The 12,410-nt window shown below is 47.8% G+C and overlaps 1 protein-coding gene across 1 annotated transcript in view; it reads left to right on the top strand.

Moving 5' to 3' along the window:
- Positions 1-12,410, top strand: part of SYCP2 (synaptonemal complex protein 2) — a 4,998,961-nt gene that overhangs the window by 738,828 nt on the left and 4,247,723 nt on the right. Inside the window, exon 9 of the mRNA XM_085615168.1 lies at positions 7,810-7,844. Coding sequence (XP_085471294.1) covers positions 7,810-7,844 — 35 coding nt within the window. The remainder of the gene's footprint in view (positions 1-7,809; positions 7,845-12,410) is intronic.

The raw sequence follows: 12,410 nt of genomic DNA, 5'->3' as shown, positions 1-12,410 counted from the left end.
AGGGCCCCAAAACTCCACACAGGGTGGTGGGTCCCAAGCTCCCTCCTCTACCACAGTTAAAAAGCCTTACTGCCATGTGTGTAAAACACCTGGGCATTGGAAAACTGACAGCAGTTGTCCACAGGCTAAAAACAAAACTGTTCCTCCAACTACTCCTGTCACACCACCTATTACTGTCAGCAGTAATCCCCCAGGTGGTGGGAGTGCCCCCAAAAATTTGGTTGGGTTTTCTTGGGGAACACAGGGGGATCCTGGCTTAGCCAATTCCCCTACAGCAGCTACTCTTGTCTGTGATGGTGGCATGGGGTTTGCCAACTTCACTGCCTGTCCCAACACTTTGGGTAGGTACAGACAGGAACCCTACATCAATGGTAGAAAAGCTGAGGCCTACAGAGACACTGGAGCTAGCATCACTATGGTGGCCCATAGGCTAGTTCCCTCTGAGCAGCTTTTGCCTGGTTTCTCATACCAGGTAACTAACATTGATGGCAAACAGAACAGTCATCCCATGGCAGAGGTATGTCTCAGCTGGGGAGGGGTCACTGGCCCTAAAAGGGTGGCAGTGTCTCCAACCTTGCCTGTGGACTGCTTGCTGGGGAATGACTTAGAACTCTCAGCTTGGGCTGGAGTTGAACAAGACACCCATTCTAAAATGGTAGGCCTTTCCAAAAAGGGTAGTGGGGTTGTGCCAGTCACAACCCCTGTCCAAGTAGATTTCCTCCCTGAAAAGGTTGGAAGGGCAGTGGTAGCCACAGCCCAGGCAAAGACAGACTTCCCTGTAGAGACTGGCAGAGCTGTGACAGTCCCAGCTCAAACCCAAACTGAGTGCCTCCCTGAAAAGGTTGGCAAGGCTGTAATGGTCTCAGCCTATACTCAGACTGACATAGGTGTAGTGAAGCCTGAAACTATGGATCACTCCACACAAACAGAGAGTAGTGGGGAGGAAGAAAAGTCTCCCTCTCCCCAGACATTAGGAAAAGGTCAGCCTCCTCAGGGATCTGACCTCACCCCTTGTGAAGGAACTGCCCCAGAGGTAGCCAGGCCTGGCCTGGCAGAGCCTCTGATGTCAGTGGCCCCTTCCAAGGTGGGACCCAGTCTGGTGCAGGTAGCCTGCCTCTCTCTACCCTGCCTCAGTCAGCCCAGGGCTGCAGAGGTCAGGGAGGCCAGTGGACCCCAAGAGGGCCCCTGTCCACAAGAACCCCCCAATCAAAAGAATGAGGATTGCCTGGCTAGTAGCCCTAGCCAGGTGATGGGTAAAAACATTCCTGAGGGATCCCCTTTACAGGTAGTTAGGGACCTCCCCCAGAGGGATTCTGTTGGGCACAGGCAAACCTGGGACCTTAGGGCCCCAAACCTGACCTGTCCCTCCAGTAAGCCCACAAAAGGGACCCAGCCTCCAGCTTTAGGTAGCCAGAGGCTGACCCTGAGAGCACAGTGCAACTCAGTTAGAGAAAGAAAGGCATCCATGGTGGAGGATGATTGGAGGAAGCTGAGGCCTCACTTTGAGGACACTCACTTCAGTACTCCATCTCAACACCAGCCTTTTACTTTGCAAAGACACACCAAAGGTAGAGATTCCCTATGGTGGAGACCCTATGATATCTTTAGGATGAGGGATTGCTTAGTGGACCATGAGACAGGGGGTAACCATGCCAGTGCTGGTTCTTCCTTATATGGCCACTCAGGCAATAGAGGCTTACCTTGTCAAGGCCAGCCTTATCTCCTTTCGTTTGGGGGGGGGTTGTGTAGGAAGGTGGATATCTGACTATGGTTACCCCCAACTTTTTGCCTAGTGTCTAGCTGGTTTTTCGACTTAGTTGGCCTGAGATCCTGCCATTCAGGGTCTCAGGCTGTCTGCTCTCTCTGTAAAATGGACTCCATGTACCCTAGGTACATACCCAATTGGTAAGGATCACCTTATTGGACCCTGTATAGTGTACCCTAGGTACCCAGGGCATAGGTGTACCCTAGGCCTCCCAGGGGCTGCAGCATGTATTATGCCACCCCTGGTCTGGCCTTCCAATCAGACACAACTGGCTGATCACTCAGCTGGGGCAAGGTCGTGTAATCACCCCTTGCTTAGATATAGTATGCCTATATCTGCCCTTATATATAGACACATGTGTACCTATCAGTCACTCCTATGGCAGGCCTTAACAATCCTGGAGGCAGAGTGCTTGGTAACATGTGAGATGGTGCTCTAGCATGAGCTGAGCCTGTCTGCAGCTTTCGGAACCATGTCCTTATAGCTGTTCTATGATATAGCCTACCATATACTCTTAAAGTGCCTTATAATCTTAAACGGTTATGGTAACTATGGTTTGGCTTTATCAAAACATGTCGTGTAAGGTGTCTAACACTTTGGACTAATACCCCCATACCATTTCTGGTGATGAGGATATTATTCCTCCCTTCTAGAGGGAGAGACATGTTAAAATCCTACTTTGCTGTTTATCTCTAACCAAAGCCTCAGCATCACAAAATGGATGCTGCTGCCACAGACACAAGTCTGACCTCCTGCTGCTGGGAGTGATCCCAGCCAGGGAGGCCTGGACAATAGGTTTCCTGCTTGGGGAGGTGCTAGCACCTCCCCAGACAGCCTTTAGTGTATTGGGGCAGGGTGGGCTGAAAGGAATGAGACATGCCTGGGGCACACAAGGTGTTCCTTGCATAGTCCAGTTCAAACCGGCGCTGGGGCACTCCAGCCCCAGCTCTGGCGCGAAACTGGACAAAGGGAAGTGGGTGTAACCACCCCCTCCCAGGTCCCACCCATAAGGCGTGACCTAGCAGGTATCCCAGCCCCCCAGATTAGTATAAGAGTGGGAGTTGGGCCTCAAGACTTTAGATTATCCTGAACCTGCAAAACTGAACAGAAACTCTGGACCTTCGACATTCGACGAAAGAAGAAGACTGAAGAATCTCCCTTGTAGCCAAGGAGTGGCTACCCTGTGCAAACAGGCACCATCAAGTGACTACCCTTTGCTTTGTGAAACGTTCGACGAGGAACCGACTGCAGAGCCCGACCAGAACCTTGATTTCCAGACTTCTCCGACCCTCATCCACATCTGCAGCAGAGCTGAGATCCGTGGAGGCGACGAGCGACGTGGGACCGGCTACCTGGGAAAAGTGGCTAGTAACTTACAGCGCAGCTTCTGAGGCACCCTCGAAGTTGTGCACCGGGGATTGAGAAGCCCCAACCCCAAGCACCATCTGCACCGAAGACCAGCCCCCCACACTCCACGAGTCCTGCGTGGGGCCCTTCAGCATTTTCCTGCTTGCCGCGTCTGTCCGGTTGCTTGCCCGCTGGCTAGTGGCCTTTGTGACGACGCTCCCTGAAATCTTCTGCGCTGGTTTGGCTCCTCCAGACTGGCTCCCGTTTCTCTGCAAAGAAGAAGCACCCCAGACCTTCCTGGTCTGCACCAGAAGCAAGTCCTTTGTTCTTCGTGGGTTCCGCTTGCCAAGGCTTGGTGAGTCCTAGTCCAACTTCGACGCCGCCGACAGCAAGAGCCTTCGTGGGACAGCCCGCCTCCTGGTCCTGGTCGTCCTCGACGCTTCCTGGTCCTCCTGGCTGCAGCGACAAGCTTCACCTTCACCTGCAACTCTTCACGACATCGCCTGGTTCCTTCCTGGTTCCACGTGGTCACTGGCTAGTGACTTTGACTCTGTCCCCTCTGCTTGCAGGTTTCTTCTCTTCTTGATCCCAGGCTTGGGATCCACCGGACACTCTCTCCTGACTGCCTGTCAGCATCTTTCTTCAGGCATCCATAGGAGTCGACGACGAAAACGACGCATCTTCACCCCTATGCACCCGCAGCCTGTGGGCTAGGTAACTTGGGTACTCCGGTGCTCATCAGGATAGTGACTATCCTAGTGTCTAGTTTTCAAGTCTCAACTTCCTAGCTACTCCGGAAGTGTCCTAAATCTATCTATTTCTAAACTGTAACATTGCTATTGACTTTTACGCATTACGCGTGAGTGTTTCCACTCTGCACACGAATCCCGTGGGCCTCCCACTTCCTAACTAACGCTAGTGTAGTGTAGCCCCAGCGATTCCCTAGGCCTAGGCCTATTCTATTTCCGTGACAGTGGTTCTTATACCACTTCTTTAGTATATGGTTTGCGTGGCCCCTAGGGCCTAACTGTATTACTTACCTGTGTGACTTACTGTATGCATTAATAAGACTGTGTTGTACTTACCTCTAAACTCATAAAGAGTGCTGAGGGTTTGCTTAGAATAAATACACTTTATTTTATATATATATCTGTTGTGGTGTCCTTTCATTTGGTATTCAAGGGATTATATATGGTATCACAGCTGGCTTCACATGCCATTCAGAGTTTAGCCTAAGACTGCTCTTGTCCATGCTACCACTAGGATAGCTGGTCTATAAGGTTGACTTTACAACCAATCACCATAAGGGTATTTGGACTGATATAAGGTGTACACTATAACTAGTGACATCATACATCAGGCCAACTTCTCACATGGAGGACCAATGGGATCAGTCCACAGGCCGTTGGGGAGATCGAATCTCTCTCTCCCAGGTAGCGAAATCTTCCCTAGCATGGTGGACTCGTCAGAACAATCTGTTGGTGGGAGTCCCGTTTCACCAGCCACTTCCGGTGCAAACAGTGGTGACAGACGCGTCGCTACAAGGATGGGGGGCCCACATGGGGTGCCTCCAGATACAAGGTCAGTGGTCTGCAAAAGAACAGGGCTACCACATAAATATGCTAGAGCTTCGAGCAGTCCATCTTGCTCTAAAGGCGTTCCTCCCAGCAATCGAGACCGACTCAGTCCTGGTGCAGACCGACAACACCACGACCATGTTTTACCTGAACAAACAGGGCGGGACTCGGTCACGCCCCCTCTCCCTGGAGGCGCAGGCGATCTGGCACTGGCTGCTCGCCCGGAACCTCTCGGTGGTGGCAGTACACCTTCCAGGGGAGTTGAATATCAAGGCAGACGCACTCAGCAGGCACTTCGAAGATCAGCCCGACTGGGTGCTGCACGACGACGTGGTGGCGGACCTGTTCCGTTGGTGGGGTCGTCCAGACATCGATCTGTTTGCAGACGACGAAAATTCAAAATGCCACGCCTTCGCGTCCAGATTCCACCGTCCAGGGACCAGGGGGAATGCTCTTTTGATGGACTGGTCAGGGACATTTGCCTACGCCTTTCCGCCCCTGCCTCTGATTCCGAAGGTGGTATCCAAGCTGCTCAGATCCGACATGAAGATGATCCTCATAGCTCCGGACTGGCCGCGCCAGTGGTGGTACCCGGACCTTCTTCATCTCTCAGTTCAACCTCACAGGCGGCTGCCTTGCAGGCCGGACTTGCTGTCCAAGATGGGCGGGAGGATTCTGCATCCCAACCTTCCCTCACTGAACTTAACAGCATGGCTCCTGAGGTCCTGCAATACGGACATTTAGGTCTACCGCCTGACTGCATGCATATTCTCAAGGAAGCGAAGCGACCCTCCACAAGAGCGTCTTATGCGTTTAAGTGGAAGAGGTTCTTCATTTGGTGTAGGGAGAATCACCATGATCCTACAAAGGGGCAGGAGGACGTCATCCTTCCGTACCTCCTTCACTTAGCTAGATCAGGCTTGAAGTATGCAACCATCAGGGTCCATTTGTCTGCCATTACAGCTTACAGGAGGTCTCCCAGTCAACCTTCTTTTTTCCAGATGCAGGTGGTCAAGGACTTCTTGCAGGGGTTGAAAAAAGTTTACCCCCCTGTTCGAAACCCTTCGCCTCCGTGGGAGTTGAACTTAGTGTTATCCAAGTTGATGGTCCCACCTTTTGAGCCGATCCACAAAGCTTCTTTACAGCATCTGTCGTGGAAGGCCGCCTTTCTGGTAGCCATTACATCGGCACGCAGAGTAAGCGAAATCCAGGCTCTGTGTACTAAAGAGCCGTACACGGTTTTTCACCAGCACAAAGTGGTCTTAAGGGCACATCCATCCTTTCTCCCTAAGGTAGTGTCTGATTTTCATATTAATCAGTCCATTTCTCTGCCATCCTTCTTCCCGAATCCAGCGACCCCGGCTGAGCGGTCGCTCCACTCCTTAGACCTCAAGAGGGTACTTAAATTCTACCTGGCAAGTACCAGAGGCATTAGGAAGACGGACCAGCTGTTTGTCAACTATGGCGCCATGAGAACAGGCTTCCCAGCGGCTAAACGATCCATTTCCAGATGGATTGTTTCCTGCATTACCCTAGCCTACCAGCTGGCGAAAAGGCCCTTACCTTTGGCCCCTAAGGCTCATTCTACTAGGGGGAAAGCGGCCACAGTAGCTTTCTTGCATGACGTTCCAATGGCAGAGATCTGCAAGGCGGCCACTTGGAAATCGGTCCATACCTTTACCAGGCACTACTGCCTCGAATCCGATTCCAGGGCGGATGCCCAAGTAGGCCAAGCCTCCTTGAGGAACCTGTTTGGGTAGCTGAGCTATCTGAGCATACTGTTCCTTCTCTGTTTATTTTCTTTCCTTTGCCCGCAGGGGGATGAGGTGAGGCTCGCTATTCTATTCTAATGCTTATGACTATTGATGAGGATCCCCTGGAAGAGAAGGATTAGTTACTTACCTGTAATCCTAGTTCTCTTCCAGGGGTATCCTCATCAAAGTCATAAGCAACCCTCCCGCCTCCCCGGGCAAAGGTGTAATAATTTTCAGAGGTTGTTATTTTTCTTTGTGCCATGACTTTTCAGTCTCCGCAAAGAACAACTGACCTAACTGCCACCCCTGAGGCATGATGGGAAGGTGGGGGTCAGGTGTGCCTTAAAGGCACGGTGTCAGTTTTTGCTATTTAGCTATGAGTTAGCTTTTCAGTCTTTTTAGACTGGGTATTTGCAATGCAGCCTGGGAGCTTCCTATGCTTTCAGTGTTTTCTAAGAATTTCTGCTGTTTTCTAAGCATTAAAACAGTTTCCAAACAAGTTATAATGTTGTTTCTCATGTTTATAATGCTATTTTCTTATGTGTAGTGGAAATTCCTTACAGCATGGTTCAGCTCTAGGGTGTTAGGGGCTGCAATTGCTTGTGTATACATATAGGTATATATGTATGGATATATATATGTGGGGCACATATAATATACTGTTTCCGGGATCCCGCACATGGGCGGGAATATTCTAATGCTTATGACTTTGATGAGGATACCCCTGGAAGAGAACTAGGATTACAGGTAAGTAACTAATCCATTTCAGACACCTGTTTCTTCCCAAACTGTTTGTGATGCTACAGTGTAACCTTCATTTTTCTTTACATTTCTAATGTGCACATACTTCGAGTCAATGCACAACTACTTGCTGGATCTCTTGATTTTGAAGACAATCTTCTTCATTGCGTTTTCTTCAGCCATGTAAGTGAGCTTTTGGTACTGTCGGTGCAACCTCTCTACACCACATTTTTCCCAGATAAAGTGGTATTGGGAACTCAATCATCCTATCTATGTTCTTCCCCTTCAACTCCTTGAAAGAGGAGAGGCTCCATTGGTTGATCCCAAAAAGACGTTGAGCTGTTGCATTGACCCATGGTTTGGGATAGGCTGCTATAGAGAATTGCTAATTGCAAAATAAAGAGGGTCTCACATGTTTCATAACTGTGTAGGTTAAAGTACCAGATGGACCGTGACTAATGAATTTGCTGCATGTGTTTATCATCGCCTTTGCAAATGATTCAGGCATCCTCTTTATTTATAACATTCAAAGTGTGTTACTTTGCTAAGAATGCTTGATTTGGAAACTGGTGCTACAGTTATGTTTTCCTACTGTAAGCTTAACAGGTTTGTTTGTTTTATGCAGGAATGATATGGGGAAGAGAATATTAGATGCCGGAGGTAAGAACTGGGCATTACTTTAGATTTATCTACTTGAAATCTCATTTAATTGCTGTTGCGCTTTTATTTTTTAAATAAACACATTTCTGTGACCATTTGTTGAGATGACTGCACATCAAGAAAAATATTCACACCACTCTTCTAGGCAGACAGCCTATATGATTACTAGACGGTAATAGTAAGTGTGATTTTCTTTTTTTTTAAACGCCACATTTATCGATTTAAATGTCTTCAAATGTTGAGGTTCCAATTAAACGCTGTCAGAATGGGTGTGAGGTATTTACTGTGTATATAAAATGACTATTACACCAGGGTGTTGTATTTAGCCGTTGCAATACAATCCTCCTATTTCAAGTTTTTACCTGAAAATTATATATAACATGCAGATGAAACACATCAAATTCAACATTTTCCTGTCAATGATTTAGATCCAAAATTCAGATTGTACATAAGTGTTTGCAGTGTTTCCCAAAGAGCTACTGCTGATATGATATAGACGAGGTGTCTGATATTTATAGCTGCATTATTTCTAGATATATAAAGACACTTGAATCTTGGTGTGCCAGACAGGGAAGCATATTCTGAGTTTTGGTTGCCAGCGTATGTTTTCCTTTGGTATGAACCGTGGTTGATAGGATGATTGATTTATGAGTGGGATATTTCCTTAGTTCGGGACCAAGTACCAGATGGTTAATATCTTTGTGGATGTTGTTGGAACAGACAAATACACTGCCTGGTGCTGGATGTGCACACCTGTTCTGAGTTCCCCAGCTGCAGTGATATCTGGATCATTTTTACCAATTGTTTGTCATGGGTGAATGCAGATCATGCATGTGTGCCATGACTTAGGCTTGTCTCACAGTTTGCGGTCTTGTTAAAACCAAGAGGTGCTCACTAAGCATTAACCTGGGTGTGATAAGACTTAAGCAGCACAAGCTCAGCGGTGGCTGCATACTGTTTGTGGCTTTCACCTGCACAGCGCTTGCTTGCACTGTGCTTGTGAAATCTATTTTTTTAATGTAAACTCAAAAGGGACTTACATCCCGCCTCGTCTCTTTCCTGGTTTTTCATTAGTTCCTATGCCTGCCACTTAATTTTCCTCCATTTCTATTGGCTGTAATATATTTTCCTGCATTTACCAATGCGTGTTCCTCGTCTGCTTCTTTTATCAATTTCCCGTCGCTGAAATACTGTTAACATCCGCTTTGGTGGAACTATTTTTTCCTAAAGTGTTGCCTCTCTCTGCTTTGTCGTCTTGCAGCAGATTTATTTAGTGCAACTTATCACCGGAAAGATTAAGTGATTTGTCCAGAATCTCGGGATGTTGTGCAGCTCAGACTTAAACCGGGATCCCCAGCTCTCGTGTAGGCAGCTCTGCTGCTGCGCCTAATCCGCTCTACTCCCTCTTGCTTGTTCAGACATGCTTCTATGTCACTTCCCATCAAAATAGAAGCAAGACAAACTGATGGAAAAGCCTGCTATGAAAAACACCATGTAATAATGAGCATTCAGTAAAATAAATTTAATAATGTAACTTCACTTTGAGTCGTGTGGAAACACCGCTGCCCTGTCATAGAATAACAGGGCTTGACAGCTACATTCCTATTTGTTGTTCTTATTAGTTATATTTTTATTCGTCTATTGTATCACATATTTACTCTATTGAATAAATATATAGAAATATAAATTCAGTTATTTTGGTGAATCGTCTTTTTGTCATAAATGTATGGGAGGAATGTAATTAATACCTTACTTAAGAACAATATAAAACACGCCTAAGATGGCCGCTATTTTTTTTCATGGTTCAGCATTCAATGGCTCAACCCTTTTTAATGTCTTGGAATAGACCGAGGTCCCACCAATCATAGGCGGAAAGCAGACAGCGCACCGTTCAGGATCTCCGGCTCCTGTTGCTCAAGAAACATACAATATCCAGGCAGTTTGAATTGTCATTGACAGGATGCGAAGCGAGTCAGTTTGAGAGCACTGGGAACATGGCAAAGCAACGGCTAAGAGCTCAGAAGATAATAACTTGGGGACAAACAGCATCTTTTTCATCACATAGGCGAAACCGATGCATTACTAATGCTTGTTGTAGTAGAGTTAACAGGCCTTTATACCTGTTTCACCGGAGTGAGGCCTATTGGCCCACTCATTTAAACTCCTGCAGCTGTGTACCTAGCTCATCCTTGGCCTACATCATGTTAGCGGGGAGTGCGGAGAAGCACATGTGTAATTGGGTGTGTGTGCTGTAATGTATGTGTGCCTGTATGTGGTACAGTACATGGAGGAATGTGGGTTTCATATTAGGAGACAGGGCCTTGAAGATGCATGTGCATGTGGAGGGGCCATCCTAGACAGATTTGTGGATTGCTTGCATTCCTGAGAGCTGGTTGGGACCCACACTGTAGGAAGGGAGAGCCAAGCTCTCTTGCATCATTGAAAAGGGTTCTTTGATTCTGAAAAGGTTACTGGTCAGTGGGGCATGGGCACATCTCAGGAAGGAGATGAGGCCCATAAGGGGATCATAAATAATAGGGATAAGGGTTTTTGTAACCATTTGCTAGGCATATATCTGTGGGGTCGACAGCCAGGTGCGATCTTCTAGTCACTGCAATTGCCTGTGCTGTGGGGATATCAGATTGGAGATGCTCTTGCTGTGACAGACAGCTTCCTGGACAATGGACAGAACAGAGGTATGGGCACTTAAAAGTGGGCAATCCCCCCAGCACGGACTTTGAAGACTAAGGCACTAAATCACATCTATGTCTGGAAGCCTATTATAAAAAGTGGTGCTTGAACCACCCAAATTTGTCAAATTGTAGCTGGACATCAGCGGGGAGAAGCCCAGCACGACTTCTGCCTGTTGTGAACAGAACTGGGAACTAAGCTCTACTAATCTCTGCTGGGTGAGGGCATATCACCCAGGAGAATCAAGACCACTTACCATGGAGCCTGGTTTGCCAGCATCTCCCTGCTTTCCGAGACCCGAGGACCGTCTAAGGAGAATTAAACTGCTTGGAGAGATTAGGGTCATTTGGCATCCTGTTGAGTGGATCCCTGAAGTAGAGTGTGAGATTCTAGTTCACTATACGAATGCCGCACTGACCAGGCCGCCCGCCTGTTTGCTGTTGTTCGCGACCCCTGTATGCCTGGTGGGAGCCACGGTGAAGAATAAGGGTTGTTGCGCTGGTGCAAGCCTGTGACAGAAGAGGGCAATCACCATGTGCAGTGCTATGACCTAAAGGGACGGTCACCCTGTGTGCTGCTGTTTGTGACCCCTGTGTGGTGGGTGAAGGACACAGTGAAGAGAGATGGCAATCGTCCTGGAGCAGCAAGCAACAGTGAAGCGTAATGGATTGTGATGCGTGGAAGCAGAGCATCAACTCAACCACCTGAACCCAGAAGTACCTGAGATCTGCTGCCTAACTCAGGAAGGCTTAGTACGTGACCAGAGTGTGAAGGACACCTGCCGCCTTGCCTGCTGCATTCAGAGTTCTGCTCCCCACTCAGACACTGACGCATGTCCGGGCCTTCTGTACGGCAACTCTAGCAAGAACGTGTAAGACTGATTACCGGGCCACTGAGCCTTTGGGTGAAGTTGTTCTGACTGAAACACTATGGTGCTGAGATACTTTGACTTTTGAAAAGCCAATGTGGAACTGTTAATACTTGTACTTACTAGTTGGTCTTAGACTGGAGGTTGCTTCGTGTAAATGGGAAATAACCCCAGTCCATAGGCAGGGAAGTGGGACTCAGGATCTTACCTGTACAATGCTAGAGTGCTAGCCTTACGAAGACTTTGTATATATGTTATGGTGTGCCATATTTCGCTTTGTGTTTGTATATGAATGCTACTTTTTTCATAAAAGCAAATATCTAGACATTTATTTATTTGGGTTGTTGTGCATATTTTGAGTTTCTTTCCCTTGTAGTTATTACACCCACCTCCCTCCCGAGAAGTCTTGTACTGCTCAGCCCACGCTACCACTGGAAGTCAAGAGCTGAAGGTGTGCTTGGCTCACTTGCTCAGAGTCGATTGTAGGGTGAGTCCAAGGACATCAGAAGGAAAAGGCCTTAACACCCATGGCTGTGCTCAGTAGCTCCTGCTTGCCCCACAGCCTTCTGAAAGCGGTTATGACACTTGGTGGCAGCGGATTGGTGGATGCTAACAATTTGAAGTTCAGAGTGCAAGTGTTGTATAGGCCACTTTCAATTTATGCCAGTAACACAAGTCCAGTTTTTACGCACAAAGGCGGCACACCTAAATAATGGCGATCACAGTTGTGGGAGGAGACATTAGCACCATGTCTGTAGATCAGCTGAAGGATCTATATAGAGATAGAGGGTAGAGGACTCCCAGTCACTTGGGGGGGAACTATAGTAGGAACCTAGGAGTAGAGCACTGTAATGATAGCCTTTTGTGTCCCCTTGGCACAGATCTTTCCCAGACACATGCCAAGTGTGTCCCCTAATATGCTTTCCAGAATTTCCCTCTTCACGCATGCTCCTTTTCATTTCTAGGATTCCCCTGGCACTGATTCCACTATTTTGAGAGCGGAAAAA

Source organism: Triturus cristatus, chromosome 7 (genome assembly GCF_964204655.1).
Source record: "Triturus cristatus chromosome 7, aTriCri1.1, whole genome shotgun sequence".
In the NCBI taxonomy this organism is placed as follows: domain Eukaryota; kingdom Metazoa; phylum Chordata; class Amphibia; order Caudata; family Salamandridae; genus Triturus; species Triturus cristatus.
Note: the sequence above shows the minus strand (reverse complement) of the source record. Positions and strands in the feature narration are given on the sequence as shown.